At 50.5% G+C, this 14,661-nt stretch overlaps 1 protein-coding gene across 1 annotated transcript in view; it reads left to right on the top strand.

Moving 5' to 3' along the window:
• The window catches only part of TNR (tenascin R), an 82,744-nt gene extending 69,169 nt beyond the window's left edge, over positions 1-13,575 (top strand). The window contains exons 17-21 of the mRNA XM_075541246.1: positions 1,949-2,100; positions 3,395-3,491; positions 7,123-7,284; positions 12,410-12,573; positions 13,456-13,575. Of these exons, the coding sequence (XP_075397361.1) occupies positions 1,949-2,100; positions 3,395-3,491; positions 7,123-7,284; positions 12,410-12,573; positions 13,456-13,575 (695 nt within the window). The remainder of the gene's footprint in view (positions 1-1,948; positions 2,101-3,394; positions 3,492-7,122; positions 7,285-12,409; positions 12,574-13,455) is intronic.
• Positions 13,576-14,661: the final 1,086 nt, after the last annotated feature.

Raw genomic sequence — 14,661 nt, 5'->3', positions numbered from 1 at the left:
GATTTCTGAAATGAATCCAAGATGGGGAATCCACCCTCCACCCCCAGCGCTAGCCCAAGCTTAAGCATGGCTGCTCGCTGAAGTGCAGTCCTTGTGCCTAGAAAGAGTTAACACGCCTCCAGAGGGATCTACCAGCTTCCTGCAGCTTTTTCTAATCTAGGCCGTGTTACTGATGATCTCTGACAGAGGATCTTTGGTTCGTGGGGATTGTTCCTCCTCTTGCTCTGATCCACCCGTGAGAACCTATGCAGAAACTGTAGTATACTTGCTCTGCCACCAGGGGCCACTGTGGAGACTGACACCTGAGCTCCCTACCCAGCCTTGAAGTGGTGAATGCAGTGATTCCAGAATAGGAATCCCATCACTGCGCCGCGCTTTCATTGACCCAGAAGGTCATTGTATCTGCCGCCGAGCACCCAAACCATTCTTCCCGACCCAGCAAGCCCTGCCTTTGATTTGCTCGATCAGCTCCTGCAGCCCAGGAATGCTCTTCCGGTGAGCTCCTAGCTTCTTGGCCCGCTTACTGAACATTAAAATTTGCCCTGAAAAGCTAAACTCTTCAAGACACATGATTTAAGCTTCTCTTTCAGCTAATTGGATATTGTTCTACAAATTGCGCTGTTCTCTCTGAAAGATGAGCAGCAATTTACTTCCCCTTCCCTCTCCTTACACTTAAACTGAACTCTAAAACATGGCCTTTGGATTGCTTAGTACAATCAGGAGATTATGCTACAGGAATATCAGATATCCATCTTTTTGTTAATGCTCAGCTTGGTTGCGCATTTTTAATGGCTGCTTGGAAGATCGTGAAAGGCGCTTTAGGTCCTTCTGAAAGGTATTTTATCTTGGCCCATGCATCTGTAATAAACATTTTAAAAAAAAAACAGTAACTAGCTGCATTAACACACATTCACACTCCAAGGTCCAAACCTAAACCAAACTCTGCTATTGATTTGATACCAACTCATCGCGTCCCTATAGGACAGGGTAGAACTGCCCCTGTGAGTTTCTGAGACTGGAACTCTTTCTTTTTTTTTAACATTTTATTAGGGGCTCATATCCATATATACACATACATCAATTATATAAAGCACATCTGTACATTCTTTTCCTTAATCATTTTCTTTTTTTTCTCCTCTTTTCTTTTTTTACATTTTATTAGGGGCTCATACAACTCTTATCACAATCCATGCATATACATACATCAATTGTATAAAGCACATCTGCACATTCCCTGCCCCAATCATTCTCAAAGCATTTGCTCTCCACTTAAGCCCTTTGCATCAGGTCGTCTTTTTTTTTCCCCTCCCTCCCCGCTCCCCCCTCCCTCATGTGCCCTTGGTAATTTATACATTGTTATTTTGTCATATCTTGCCCTATCCGGAGTCTCCCCCCGCTTCTCTGCCATCCATCTCCCAGGGAGGAGGTCACATGTGGATCCTTGTAATCATTTCCCCCTTTGAGACTGGAACTCTTTATGGGGGTGGAAAACCTCATCTTTCTCGCACTGGGCAGCTGGTGGTTTTGAACTGCTAACCTTGCTGTTAACGGCCCAATGCATAACTCCTATACCCCCACTGCTCCTACACTGCAAGGTAGAATAGATTTTTATTATTTCCATTTTACTGATGAGGAAACTAACTTGCAGGGATGCCAGGCCATTTGCTTCAAGCCACGCAGGTAAGTAAAGGGACCAGACTATTAATCCAGCGTTTGGTTCTCAGATCCCATGAAACAAATCCCACATATACTCTTTGGTCAGCCAAGCATCCGCTAAAGAGGGAGAAGGCAGGAGGGCTCCAGGTTCTCATGCCCCTGCACTCTGTTGGAGATCCAGGGAGGCTTTCTTACAGCCCCTGACGAAGACTCGTGGCCACTTGTGGAACCGTCTCTGCTCTCCCAGTGTGAGAAAGAACCCTTTGTGGAAATTGCCTCTTTTCCTGCGCAGGGGGCCGAGTGTTCCCTCACCCGCAAGACTGTGCCCAGCACTTGATGAATGGAGACACCCTGAGTGGGGTCTACACCATCTTCCTCAATGGGGAGCTGCGCCAGAAGGTCCAGGTGTACTGCGACATGACCACCGATGGGGGTGGCTGGATCGTAAGTACTCGATACTGTTCTTGCCTGAAAATGCTCTTGCCCACCCACCAACCTCAATGCCATCAATCCAAAGTTCAACATCTTTCTGACCAGGCCTTCAACCACTGTCCAAATGCCCATCTGCATGGTCCTTAAGACACTTAGTCGGCAGCCCAACCACAGGCTGGGTGAGGCAGGGGAAGGCCCAAGCATCCTGAGACTACAGTGTCCGGGTCTATCCTCCTGCTCCTTCTGCAAAGACAGTTCATACAGGGGGCTGCCGAAGAAAGGGGTCCTGGCTCTGCTAGGCCAGGGGTCTTGTTTGCTGCTCTGATCAAGCAGGGGTGGAGGCGGCTCCCCTGCATGAGAAGGTAAGCGTCTATGCAGGGAGATTAGGATCCTTCTATCTGAGGCGCAGACGAGGGGCAGCACATGGACAACCGTCACTTGATTACAAAGACCACCTCTGTCCTTATCCATCTCGGGCCTCCTGCCTCCTCCCCAGAGCTGCCTCAGCCTGCAGAGGCAGGAAAAGAGGTCCCACCTCCCAGCCTCCTGCCATGCTGGATGCGCGTCCGGGAAGGGCTGAGACCCCAGATACACTACAGAAGACAAGAGCAGCCGATGCATGCAGGCTGCAGTGCACCTGGTCCTCCCTGGACCCAGCCTGGGGCGCCTGTCCTGCCGCCCTCCTGCCGCACTCACTCCGCACGGGCTCTGGGTTTGCGCACGGAGCACAAATGGGTAGCTTGTGAATAGAGTTGAATAGCGCCTGTGTGCTCATAACTGCCGCCCTTGGGAAACATTCTCTCTTATGTTTCTGACATATTTGTGCCTCGTTCTAAATGCATAATTGGAAATGGAAGCCAAGGCTGATTTATTGGAGGTTAAATGGAATTAGCACTTAAACAGCTCGGAAAGGGAATGATATGCAGTTGCTTTCTGCGATCGGGGATGACAGTTCCTAGCTGATTCGTTTGTGGTTGGTCCTGTTCTTCTGGTGAGGAATGCTTTCTCACGCACTCTGCGGTGCAAAAGATTAATTGAGAGCCAAACCTATTCCCCCTGCCTGTGCTGGGGCTTTATCTGTATCCCGAATCCTCTACATTACAGGGGTGCAAATTAGTGTCAACAGCACACCCCAGGCTATTCATCAGGGCCGGCTGCAGCACATCTCCTAGCAGGGCTGCTGAGTCCACACCCAGCCCTGCCCGGGAGTGGTCCTCGCCCCGCAGATATAAGCTCAGTCTGTATCCCTTTGCCCGATCGCCGTTGGCCGTCCTGCCCATTGTCTTTCTTGTCTTTCTCTTCACAGGTCTTTCAGAGACGGCAGAACGGCCAAACGGATTTTTTCCGGAAATGGGTCGAGTACCGGGCGGGCTTCGGGAACCTGGAGGATGAGTTTTGGCTGGGTAACGCCCCCTTTTTGCTTCCCCGATGTGCTGCCCAGTCTGGTGGCCCATCCCTCGCCTTTTGGGGTCCACCTGGGATCCTCAGAAACCTAGTCAGCCTGCGTCTGCTGAGAGGCTGACAGTTCACCAATTGCTTTCAGTGCCGATTGCTCTGTTTGGCCCCACTATTGATCTGTTTTCATCTTTTTGTAGTGTTTTCCACTTTGGTCTGTCTCTTTCCATGCTCATTAATAGTCTCTTATGCTGATGGCTCTTGACAGGAGGCAACTACCAAGGGAGTCAGTGCCTGGGGCGGTGGGGGACAGGCAGGGACATAGAGAGGCCAGAGTCTGGCAGGCCAGCTCTCAGAAGCCAGGCCCCAGGCCAGAACAGAAAGAAGCCGGGACCCTCTGCTCTGCTCTGTCCTGGGAAGAATAGTATGACCTGATTTGGGGAGGGGAAAAAATAAAAGTGACAGGAGAGGAGAAGGACAATTTCCCAGATGTCTAGCACAGGCCAGTAAACTGGCGTGAGCGCACAGCCAGCCCAGTAACCATCAACTGCACATTGCCCGTGTCTCCCTCGGGCACAAGAATCAAGTCCGTTATGTGTGGTCTTCTGTCTGTCTCCCCTTCCGCCACCTGGCAGGACCTTACCAGTGTTCTCCTGGATGCAGATAACATCCCCTCACCCGCCTCCCTGCTGCTAGGACACACACACACACACACACACACACACACACACACCACTGCACGGCCTTAAACTGATCCCCTCACACCCAAAACACAGCAAGCACTGACTACACGGTAAAGCATTTTCAGTGGCTCCTTGACCTCACCAGGTGAAGACCAAGCGCCTCCCTACAGCTTGGAGGCCGTTCTAATCGACCTGTGGAGCCTGCCCTCTGGCCCCTCATGCCTTTTTACGTTTCTTCTCCCACTCCCACCCAACACCAAACTCTAAACACTCAGCCCCAGGCGTGTGTCTGCTGTGAGAAATGCTCTCAGCCAACCCCCTCTCCCCCCATGCACCTTGCTGTCCGTCTGGTATGACCCAGAGACCTCTGTTGACCAATTGTCTCACACTTTGCCCTTGTACCCATGCCAGTGCCTAGGGGTGGGTAGGTGCTTTTATCTATTAGCCAATCAAGTCATCGGTGATAAGAATGCAAGGATAACCAGATCTCTGTTTGGTGATGTAGATAATAATAATGAAGGTAAAAGTCATATTAAAACAATAATAGAGAAGCCACGTGCATAAGGAAATAGCCCTTTCCTTTAAAGAGTTTGCAACAGTGTGGGAGGCAGCCATCAAAGCACCCACAAGCAGCTGGCACATGTGGCCCCAGCCTTCAGCCATATACACCGTTACCACCATCTGTGTCCTCTCTGTGAAATAGCTGGTCTATTTGCACCCAAATGTCCTATATATCAATTGATTATTTTGTGTGGGTGAAAGGAACTTCATAACATTACCAGAGGAAAAAAAGAAAACTACGTATCATGTGCTATAAATAAAAGGGAACCTTAAAAATAAATACAATAAAAAGAAAATAACATTAGTAAATGACAGCCAAGTACGGAGGCTTGGAGCCTGCTGTTAATAATGGAGGTTAGAAAGTGTGAGGTGCTACATGAACCCACCTCAGGGTGTGAAAACCAGAGAATATGATGCAGGTCTTTCCTTGCTGTAATAAGAAAATGGGTAGGAAATAGCTGTAGTGACTACATCTCGCTGTGTGTTCAGGATTATTTGGTCTCTCACCCCAGTGTTACTTCCCGGATCATCAACCATGCCACCCTCCACTGGGAAGACAGCTAACGACTTAGCTACTGGTGGGAAGGCCATGGACATTCAAAAAAGAAAGCGACCAGCTTCATGGAAAGGGCATTGGGGCTAGTAAGAAGCATGGAGGAGGGAACGAATAAGGGAAAGAGGAAAAGTGGGAATTGTTTGCACGTGTGAAAATGGGGACTCATGAAGAAGCCCACCCAAGCACAAGGAAGATGCAAACCAGAGAAAGAAGAAAATCAGATCAGATGAGTTGACTGAAAGTGCAGTATGGAACCTTGACCTTTACTTGATGCCAAACCAGGCTCTTGAAGAGAGGCGGGGCCTGGGGCTGCTTGTTTGGTAGCAATCTGATTCCTCATTTATGTCCTGAGTCGGGTTCTCTGCAGCAGTGCCCGAGACAGGGTGTCAATGTTCAAGGTACTTACTGGGGGAGTGCTCTGGGAGAGAGGGAGTGGGGGTAGCTGGAGAGAGCAAGGGAGGAAATGCAAAGCAAGGTCTCTGCTGAAAACCAGCTTAAATCTGATCCCAAAGAAACCTCCGGGCCATGGGCTGCACCTAGAATTGGTCCTATTGGAACTAGGGGTTGGGCCATTTGTGTCTACTCCCAAGAGGGGAGAGATGAGGCAGAGGTAAAGGGACTCCGGTTTGGTTGAGAGCAATTGCCCAGAGAAGAGGCAGCTGTGAGATGTTGAAAGCCAACAGTTCTACCAGTGAGAGGATGGGTCCACCTACCAGCGAAGGGTATCTGGTCAGAACGTCAACTCCACCCTCTATATCTGGACAAGTCCTGGTAGTGGGGTGGGGTGGGAGTTTAGAAAACAGCAGTTGAACAACCATGGACTCAGTATGAGTCTAGGAAAAGCTTTAAATCTCCAACAGCTTAGAGAAGCAGAAAGATCTGGGGGACCACCAGCTAATCATACCGCCCCTCTCTGGACTTCCACTTCCTCTTCCACAAACCAAAAAGAAACCATCTTGAAATTCCTTTCCAGCTCTGTGAGTCTGTGATTCTATATCATGGCATCCCCTGATAGATGTGAGATGTCACAGCAAAGCAAGTTCAGAAGGCAGGCAGAAATCAGGAGGACGTGGTGATTGATAGCAATTTAAAGTGCCTAGCTCAACTTCAGGCAGGTAGTTTTGCAGGGTGCAGCCAGTGAGAGTCAGCAGGCAGGGAAATGCATATGAGAAAACATCACCAAGGAGACGCTGGACTCTTGCTAGGCTCGGGACCTGCAAGGGTTTGCACCGAGCAAGAATTAATTGGACCAAGGTCTGGACAGCCAGAAGGCATGGGAAAGAGGAGGGGAGCGAGTGTAACTGTGCAGGAAAGCCCATGAAGAGATAGCCATACAAGTGGTAATCAGTGAGTTGGAGAGACAGGGACAGGGACAAGGAGTCGGATGCTATATTCTCTGTCCTGGCACTGGGGGCCCCAGGAGGCCTGGGGGGGCTGAGAGGAGATGGATATCGGGAAAGATGGGTTCAAACTTATCACTGGTGATGAAGACGGCACAAGGCTGGGCAACCTTTCGTTCCGCTGTGCATCAGTTGTCAAGAGTCTTCGCCACCGCCAAGACCACTAAGAATAACAGCGTGGTGACGGAACAAAGCCTCCAGCTCTCTTCCCTCCTACTCACACGGACAGATTTGCAGCCGTGTGCACTGTGGCGCCTGCCTACCGCCTGGGCTGGAGTAGAAGGTGGTAGAGGGTCAGGCAGGAAATCCCGAGGCTCAGAGCTGGTCTGCTCCCAGCTCAACAATAGATGCTAAAATCCCTGCCCTGGTCATCGTATTCACTTTCATTCGCAAGGCTCTTGGGAGCTGGCCTCACTGCGTTTGCTGCTTTTCTCCCCAGGGCTGGACAACATCCACAGGATCACGTCCCAGGGCCGCTACGAGCTGCGTGTGGACATGAGGGACGGCCAGGAGGCAGTCTTTGCCTACTACAGCAAGTTCTTGGTGGAGGACAGCAGAAGTCTCTACAAACTCCGCATCGGCAGCTACAACGGCACTGCGGGTACCTTGGGGACCCTAAGGCCGGGGTGTGGGCAGCAGCAGGACCACCACACTCTGGGCTTGAGCTGCAAGGAAAAAGCGGCAGCGCCCAGGGAGCCCCCTCTGTGTTAGCCAGTCAGGCAGGCCCAGAGCTGGGAGGCACTGACTGTGACCCGGGCTGTCATTCCCACCCGGGGGATCAGAAGTTCATTTCCTACCACGTTGGTTTTCTAGTCTGAAAAATCAAAATTTGCAGTTGCAAAGAGAGAGAGAGAGAGAAAATAAAAGCAGTGAAAATACTTTTAAAGGAAAAAGGAGGGGAGCTACAACGTGAGAACAGTTTGTTTTTCTTACCTGGATTCACCAATAAATAACCAAATTCAGTGCCATCGAGTCTATACCGATGCATCATGGCCCTGGTGGCATAGTGGATTACGAGTCAGATCCTGAGTGGATTACAAAAGTTTAGTAGTTCGAAACTACCAGCTACTCCCAGGGAGAAACTCGAGGCTCTGTGCTCCCATAAGGACTGACAGTCTCTGAAACCCCCAGGGGCAGCTCTGCTCTGTCTCACAGGGTCTCTGGGAGTCCCGTCACCACAGGGACTTTTAATCCAGAAGGAACACTGTCGTCTTTTGTCTGGGAAGAAGTTTCCCCATGAAAACATCAGGAACCCATCTCAGACTTCATGGGAAATAGGACAGGTTCTCCCAGTCGCTCAGAGGTCCTCCCCGCCCTCAGACACACACACACACACACACACACACACACACACATCACGGAGCAGACTGGGTCACCATTGACCACCTTCCTTTTTGTTCTTCCGAAAGAACTACCTTCAGGTCCTGTTTTCTGCATAGATGCTATGACATTTGCACGGAACAGAAGCACCAGCGCTATATGCTCTTTTGCATTCGTAACAAAGCATCCCATCTGCTCCCTAGGTATTTGCCAATCTGTTTCCTGAGCTCCATTATACTCCGTTTCACAGAATCTGTTGTGTCAGATAGTCGACTCTTCGTCCTTTCGTGAACTCCAATTTGAGGGCTACACTCTGGTGTAACATTTCAGCTAAGTTGAATGGCAAGGGCTTTGTCCTTCCAGAGACTGTGTCTGTTCAATTATGTCTCTTCCCAGCCAGGCACCCTTGTTCCAAAGAGAAGACGCATTTTCCTTTGTGGTCCTTCATCTTAGAGATCATTTGATGGCTATCAGCTCACCCCGCCCCCCACACCATCATGTCCCAACAAAAGATCTAATTTGCCTTTGTTTAGGCATAAAACCACCGTGGCAATCTGCATATTAAACAAGATGTCAGGCTAAATCACTTTAAAAATAACCTGACTGGATCCACTTCCCCAGGTTAGAATTGCCTTGCTGAAAAACCACCTCCCTGACTTCTGGCCCTGCCAGCCTTCCCAGGCCCTGCAGTGCTTCTCCTGCCCTGTTCCTCCCTCACTGGGAGGGACCCTCTGCTTGTTTCTGTGCGGCTGTGGTCTCACTGCGGCCTCCCATGGAGCTCAAGACTTGTTGGAGGATCCAGAGGAGGAACCTGCCAATCCTTGTACATTAATCATAGCCAGATCCCTCACCTCAAATACTCAATTCAGGGCCACATGCTTCCTCAAGAACTGAAAAGTGGAGTTATTTAAATTGCCCCCATCTCCAGGCAGCCTCACACTATGCTTGTTTTTTCTAGATCTAACAGTTTCTAGGGAAGAATTGTCCAGGCACTCTGCTTCTGACTTCTAGCATTGCTCCATTCCCCTAGCCCTTATTCTGAGTTGTTCATTTGTACAAGCTCTGCCCATGGGTGGTAGAGGGAGCACTGATGGTGCAGTAGGTTAGGCATTGGGCTGCTAAACTCAAGGTCAGTGGTTCAAACCCACTAGCTGTCCCATGGAAGAAAGATGAGGCTGTCTGTTCCTGTAAAGGTTTACCATCTAATGAGCTGTTCTATTCCGTCCTACAAAGTCATAGGAGTGAGAATTGACTTGAAGGCCAAGAGTTCAGTTTTGAGTTTAAGACCCATGTGACAGCAACCCCCCAAACCTAAAAAACCCCAAACCCTCAAGTATAGTCCATACAAGTCGGAGTGTCCAACCAGGATTCTAATTGGAATGGAAAATTCCGAATTAAATGACCCCTAGGAGGTTGTTATCTTCAACAGTTTCACTGCACAAGTGAGGGAAGCGCCCAAACAAAACGCACATGGGGCAGCCTCTGCCGAACCAAACGGCTAAGTAGCCAAGGAAGCATCAGGACATAGTGCATCGTGTGACAACGGGGACCTGCTTTCAGGTTAACAGGCTGTTTGAGCGGGAGGAGGCCGTCGCCATCGAGGGGCTTCATGAGGCAGCAGCCTTTCACAGGAAAGGTCGACCACCCCGGGGAAGGCGAGGCTGCGAAGAGAATCATGGGGCAGTGGTCACGGTGAGGCAGAGGAGCCCATGCAGGGCCTGACCCAGCAGGACAGGGTACAGTTGAGAAGGGACAGGGAGACTGGGAGAGAAGGGTGGACACCGAGGCTACAGGAGGACCTTAAAACGAAGGAAGCAGAGCTTCGTGTAGCCAGCGCTCAGTCCAGTCGGGAGAGGCCTGGGTGGGGGAGGGGCGCGCTGTGGGCTCTGAGTGGCGTGAGGAACGCGAGGTCTTGGGAAGACCCGTGTGACAGCCATAAAAAGGAGTAAGTAGATCTGATGGAGATCAGAGAGATCACTCGGAGGTCGATGCCTTAGTCCTGATGGGAGGGAATGGGATCCTTCATTACTGTGATGGCAGTAAGAGATGTAAGAGAGAAAAGCCAGCGCCTGGTTCACGTGTTGGGTGTATGGGGAAGATAATGTGGCAGGAGTCCAATTTGGGGAGGTGAAGACCAAGGCCGTGCACTTGTGGCAGGAAACATCCAAGGCAGAGCTGGAGAGAGAGGCTCAAATTTCCGCCCCAAATCACAAAGGGGTCAGAAGAGGATGGGAAGATAGGAAGAAGAAGGGTGCCAACAGATAGAGGCACTTGAGAGGAGGATAAATTTGTCTTAAATTTTAAGATAAAGCATGAGCATGACCGAGGGTGGCAGACAGTTGGTACTAAGGAAAAAAAAAAAAAAAAACCAAACGCATGGCCGTTGAGTCACTGATGCTTCATAGCAACACTACAGGGCAGGGCAGAACTGACCCTGTGAGTTTCTGAGACTGGAACCCTTTATGGGTGTAGAAATGCCCATCCTTCTCTCCAGGAGCAGCTGGTGGTTTCAAACTGCTAACCTTGCTAACAGCTGCTATCAGGGCCCCTAAAAAGAAAGAGAGAGGGGGGGGAGGGTGGAATAAAATAAGAAATCTCTTCAGCTTTCCCAAGATCTGGAAAAGAGGGAGGAAAATGGGTTGCAGGCGATAGGATTTACTCTTCGTAGATTTCCAAACTTATGTGACCTACTGCCCCCTTTGCAGGGAAAGTAAAAATACTCAGCATCCCCTGGCAAATAACAACTTCTGCATGATAGCCCATTGTCCAAGATACAGTGCAGGAATCTGCATTTGCAGCCCCTGGATCACTCAAGCTTCCCTCCAGAGAGGGTTGGCTCCTGAGCAAGTCAAACTTCTCCATAAACTAAAGGTCAGCCATCTGAGAATGAGGCTGTTGTAGGCGTTGAGTAACCACCAGAGGGCAGAAACCCAGCTTGGGATGGGGGTGGGGGGTGGGGGGGGCCCTACCTGAAAGCTACCACCCAACCATCAATGATCACGCTCCACAGCAGACGCCCTCTTCACAACCTCCCCAGCCACACATCTCACCAAAAGGTTCAACAGCAACAACAAAATTTCACTGCCATGGAGTCATTGCTGACCCGGTGGCCCCCGGTGGGTTTCTGAGTCCATGAGTAGAAAGCCTCGTCTTTCTTCGACGGGCTGCTAGTGGTTCCAAACTGCCGACTGAGCAGATCACAGCCCAACGCCTAACCATTGCATCCACAGGGCTCCTTAAACAGTCAATCATTATAAATTAATTACAGTCTGTTCCCTCACCGCAGAGATTCAATTCATAAGCACACCCTCCACAACATCAACAGGGAAGCATACAGTCTCTGTTTGCTTCTAAGAATTGAAATCTTGCCTTTCCTCGAAGCTGTCTGTGAGTGAGCAGCTGTGTTTTTAGATAGCTTCTCCTCAAATATTCAGTCAAAATATGCCCCCTTAACGTCTTGACCTACTGATCCTCATGGCTTCCCCACAGAGTACATTTTATTATGAAATATATGTATTTTTTTACCCACTGTCTTAGGAAAGCAAAATCAGGGATGTTTATAGATGTGTTTATATTGAGAAAATTGCACAATCATTTAAGTAGGCAAGTCCAAGTCCAGACAGACCCCAAGGCCAAGTCAGATGTTAGGCTGGCGGTTCCTTCTAACTGGAGTTGCTGTGAGGGTGGATAAACCAAGGCCATCCACAAGAGCACAGGATGGTGGCTGCAGAGGCAAGTGGATCCAAGGTATAGCAATCAAGCATGTGGCTGCTGAGGTGAAGGCATTCACAGTTGGCAGGTCAGCTGTCAGGCTGCTGGCTCTAGTCCAAAGATATGGAGGTCAATGAGCCATCAGACCCAGTAAAAGCCCAGCGAGCTTTTCTACAGTGTCCACTTATATTGGGAGCAGACCACATTCCAGAGGAAATTTCCTTTGGATTGATTGCGTTGGGACTGTGATCTGAGTAAGAGCATTACAGCCTATCCTAATCTTCATACAACTAATTGGCTGCGCATAGCAAATCCCACCAGGGAGTTGATTACACTGAGTTCGGTTCCCTCATACAGGAGAGATGTTCTGTGACCTGGTGTCAGCCTGGAAGAAAGCAGAGGAGGTGGTGAGGCCAGGCTGGGTGGACATAGCTCTGAGCCAAAGGACAGGAGGATAAAAGAAACGGGTTTGGGAGGGCAACCTGGAAGGAGCTGGCCTCAGCGGGCAGGGTGGTGTAAGAGTTGAGTGGCCAGATGGACGAACTGCTAAAGTTGGGAGGAGAGGTGAGTGGAAGGTTCCCCAAGGGTAGGCCAGGTGTGGGGGAGTCCATCAAATATCCAGAAAATCCCAAGGAAGGAGTGACAACTCAGACAGCTTTATGGACGTCTCTCTATTTTATTTGTCCCCCTCCCAGGGGACTCCCTCAGCTATCACCAGGGACGCCCTTTCTCCACAGAGGACAGAGACAATGACGTCGCCGTTACCAATTGTGCCATGTCGTACAAGGGGGCCTGGTGGTACAGGAACTGCCACCGGACCAACCTCAACGGGAAATATGGGGAGTCCAGGCACAGCCAGGTAGGTTATTTGTGATGCCGGCCCATGGGAAGTAGGGTCCCTTAGCTTCATGTTTAAATGTACGCGTGGGTCTTACATTTCCCAGGTAAAAGAAAATACAGAGAGCCCTGAGAAAGGGCTAGGTCATAAGAAGGCACGCAGACCCTGGGAGGTGGGCGGGACGGGGTAAGTGCCTCAGCTGGCCCGCAGAGGTAGAACTCAGCCCGGACAGCCCTCGGGGGCCAGGTCAGTCTGAGTGCATTTCCCTGTGTCGAAGCCTCCACAGAAAAGCCCGTCAACTCCAGGGATAACCCCACAGGCTCAACTTCATCCTAAGCAGGAAGAGGTCAGAAATACCAGTATGGGCTAGACTAGCTTTGCCTCTTGGGAGCTCCACATCCCCGAGCCAGGCTGTGTGGTACAGCAACCAATGCATCCCAGTTTGCCTGAGGCTCGGCCAGTGTTTGCACCGAAAGCCCAAGTCCCCAGGTATCCCTTAGTGCCAGGAAAGCTGGGTGACTGGTGTCCCTGCAGGAAATCTGCCGAGTCTCCTCTCAGGAGTGAGCAAGCAGAGTGATTGTTTTCCAAATGTGCCCGAGCTGTTGAGACATTGAACCCAACCATTAGCTACTGGCACCTGGAACTCTGAAAGCCAAGAATGTAAGGCCGACAATAAAGAAAGATCTCAAAAATAGATGAATGACTAAAAAAGGATGAGCTCAAAGTACAAGCGCATTTCAAGGATACGGTGAAAGAAACCCCGCTCCCGTCACCGCCTGGCATTGATGGGAAATGTTTAACTTCACCTCTGGAGCTGCCTGCTCCCATCATGCCATTCTTGGCCAGCTGGGTTTTCCATGGAGGGGAAGATGCAAACGATATGCTTATCTGTCTCCCACCCAGGGGATCAACTGGTACCATTGGAAAGGCCACGAGTTCTCCATCCCCTTTGTGGAAATGAAGATGCGGCCCTACAGTCACCACGTCACCGCAGGGAGGAGACGCCGGTCCTTACCGTCCTGAGCAGGAGGGAGGGGAGCCGACCCACCCAATCTTTTCTGTCATTTATTTGTATTTTATAATATGAAACAAGGTGGGGGGTATTATTAATGTGCTTTGCAACATATTATGAGTGCTTTGAAGGGAGCAGGGATGTAGCAGGGAAACCATACACCGTAACCGCTTACCATTTCTGCTGTGCCCAAGGCCTGACCCTTGGTCTCCATTCTCCCTCCCATCCCATGTCTTTAACCTTTTCCCTTCTCTGCCAAGAGGAAATGTGGGACAAGGTCTTAAAAACCCCATTTCAAGGCAAGCGCTGGGAGCACAGATTGTCCCTGCGATGGGCCTGGGGTCTGCTTTGCTGGCCCTGCTGCTGAGAGCCCCCTTGCCTCCTAGGCTTTGGTCATCTGCTCCCTGTCCTCCAGGCCAGGTTTTCCCACCAGCCCAGAAAGGAAGCCTGAGGCCAGAGAGTGCTGCCGACCACTCACTCCCCTGCCCAGCAAACACATGCACCCCCTGCCCTGCTCCACAACCCAAGCCCTTTTGTAGGGGTCAGAGAATCTCATCTGCTTACCCTCTCGCTCTGACCAACCGGTGTTCTCCGTTGCTTTCCCAAAAACAGTGGCCTTTACTTCCCAGCCCTGTTTGATCCTGTGCCCACCTACCTCCCCACCCTGAGCCCTCACAGTCCCATAAGCCCACCCATTGTCCTGCCCTGGAGTTCCCATGGCCCTGCCTCCCCCTGGCCCTGGCTTGTGCAGTGGCCGCGCCCACTGGGTCAGTAACTGCCCCTCCCTTGGATGTAAAAAGCAGTCGTTTTCATCAGAGATGGTGATGTGGGACAATTGTTGTTTTCAGTAAGTTTGGGTCAGGCATTGAGGGAAGAACAGAAGAAACCAGGGCGCCTGCCCTTGAGATTAGAGGTCCCATGGGGCGCACAGGTTGGACCTAGCTCATTTTCTCTCTTTCTGGTCCTGTTTGTCAGAGATTGTCTTCTGAATTGCAAACCTAGTGCTCATTTCTATCTCCAGACAGACTGCAGGTGGTTCAATTACAGTCAGACAAAGAAGCGATATGACCAGTCAGTTTTTCCCCTGGCTGATAATC

This window comes from Tenrec ecaudatus, chromosome 1, assembly GCF_050624435.1.
Source record: "Tenrec ecaudatus isolate mTenEca1 chromosome 1, mTenEca1.hap1, whole genome shotgun sequence".
Classification (NCBI taxonomy): Eukaryota; Metazoa; Chordata; class Mammalia; order Afrosoricida; family Tenrecidae; genus Tenrec; species Tenrec ecaudatus.
This window is presented reverse-complemented; position numbering and strand designations above follow the sequence as displayed.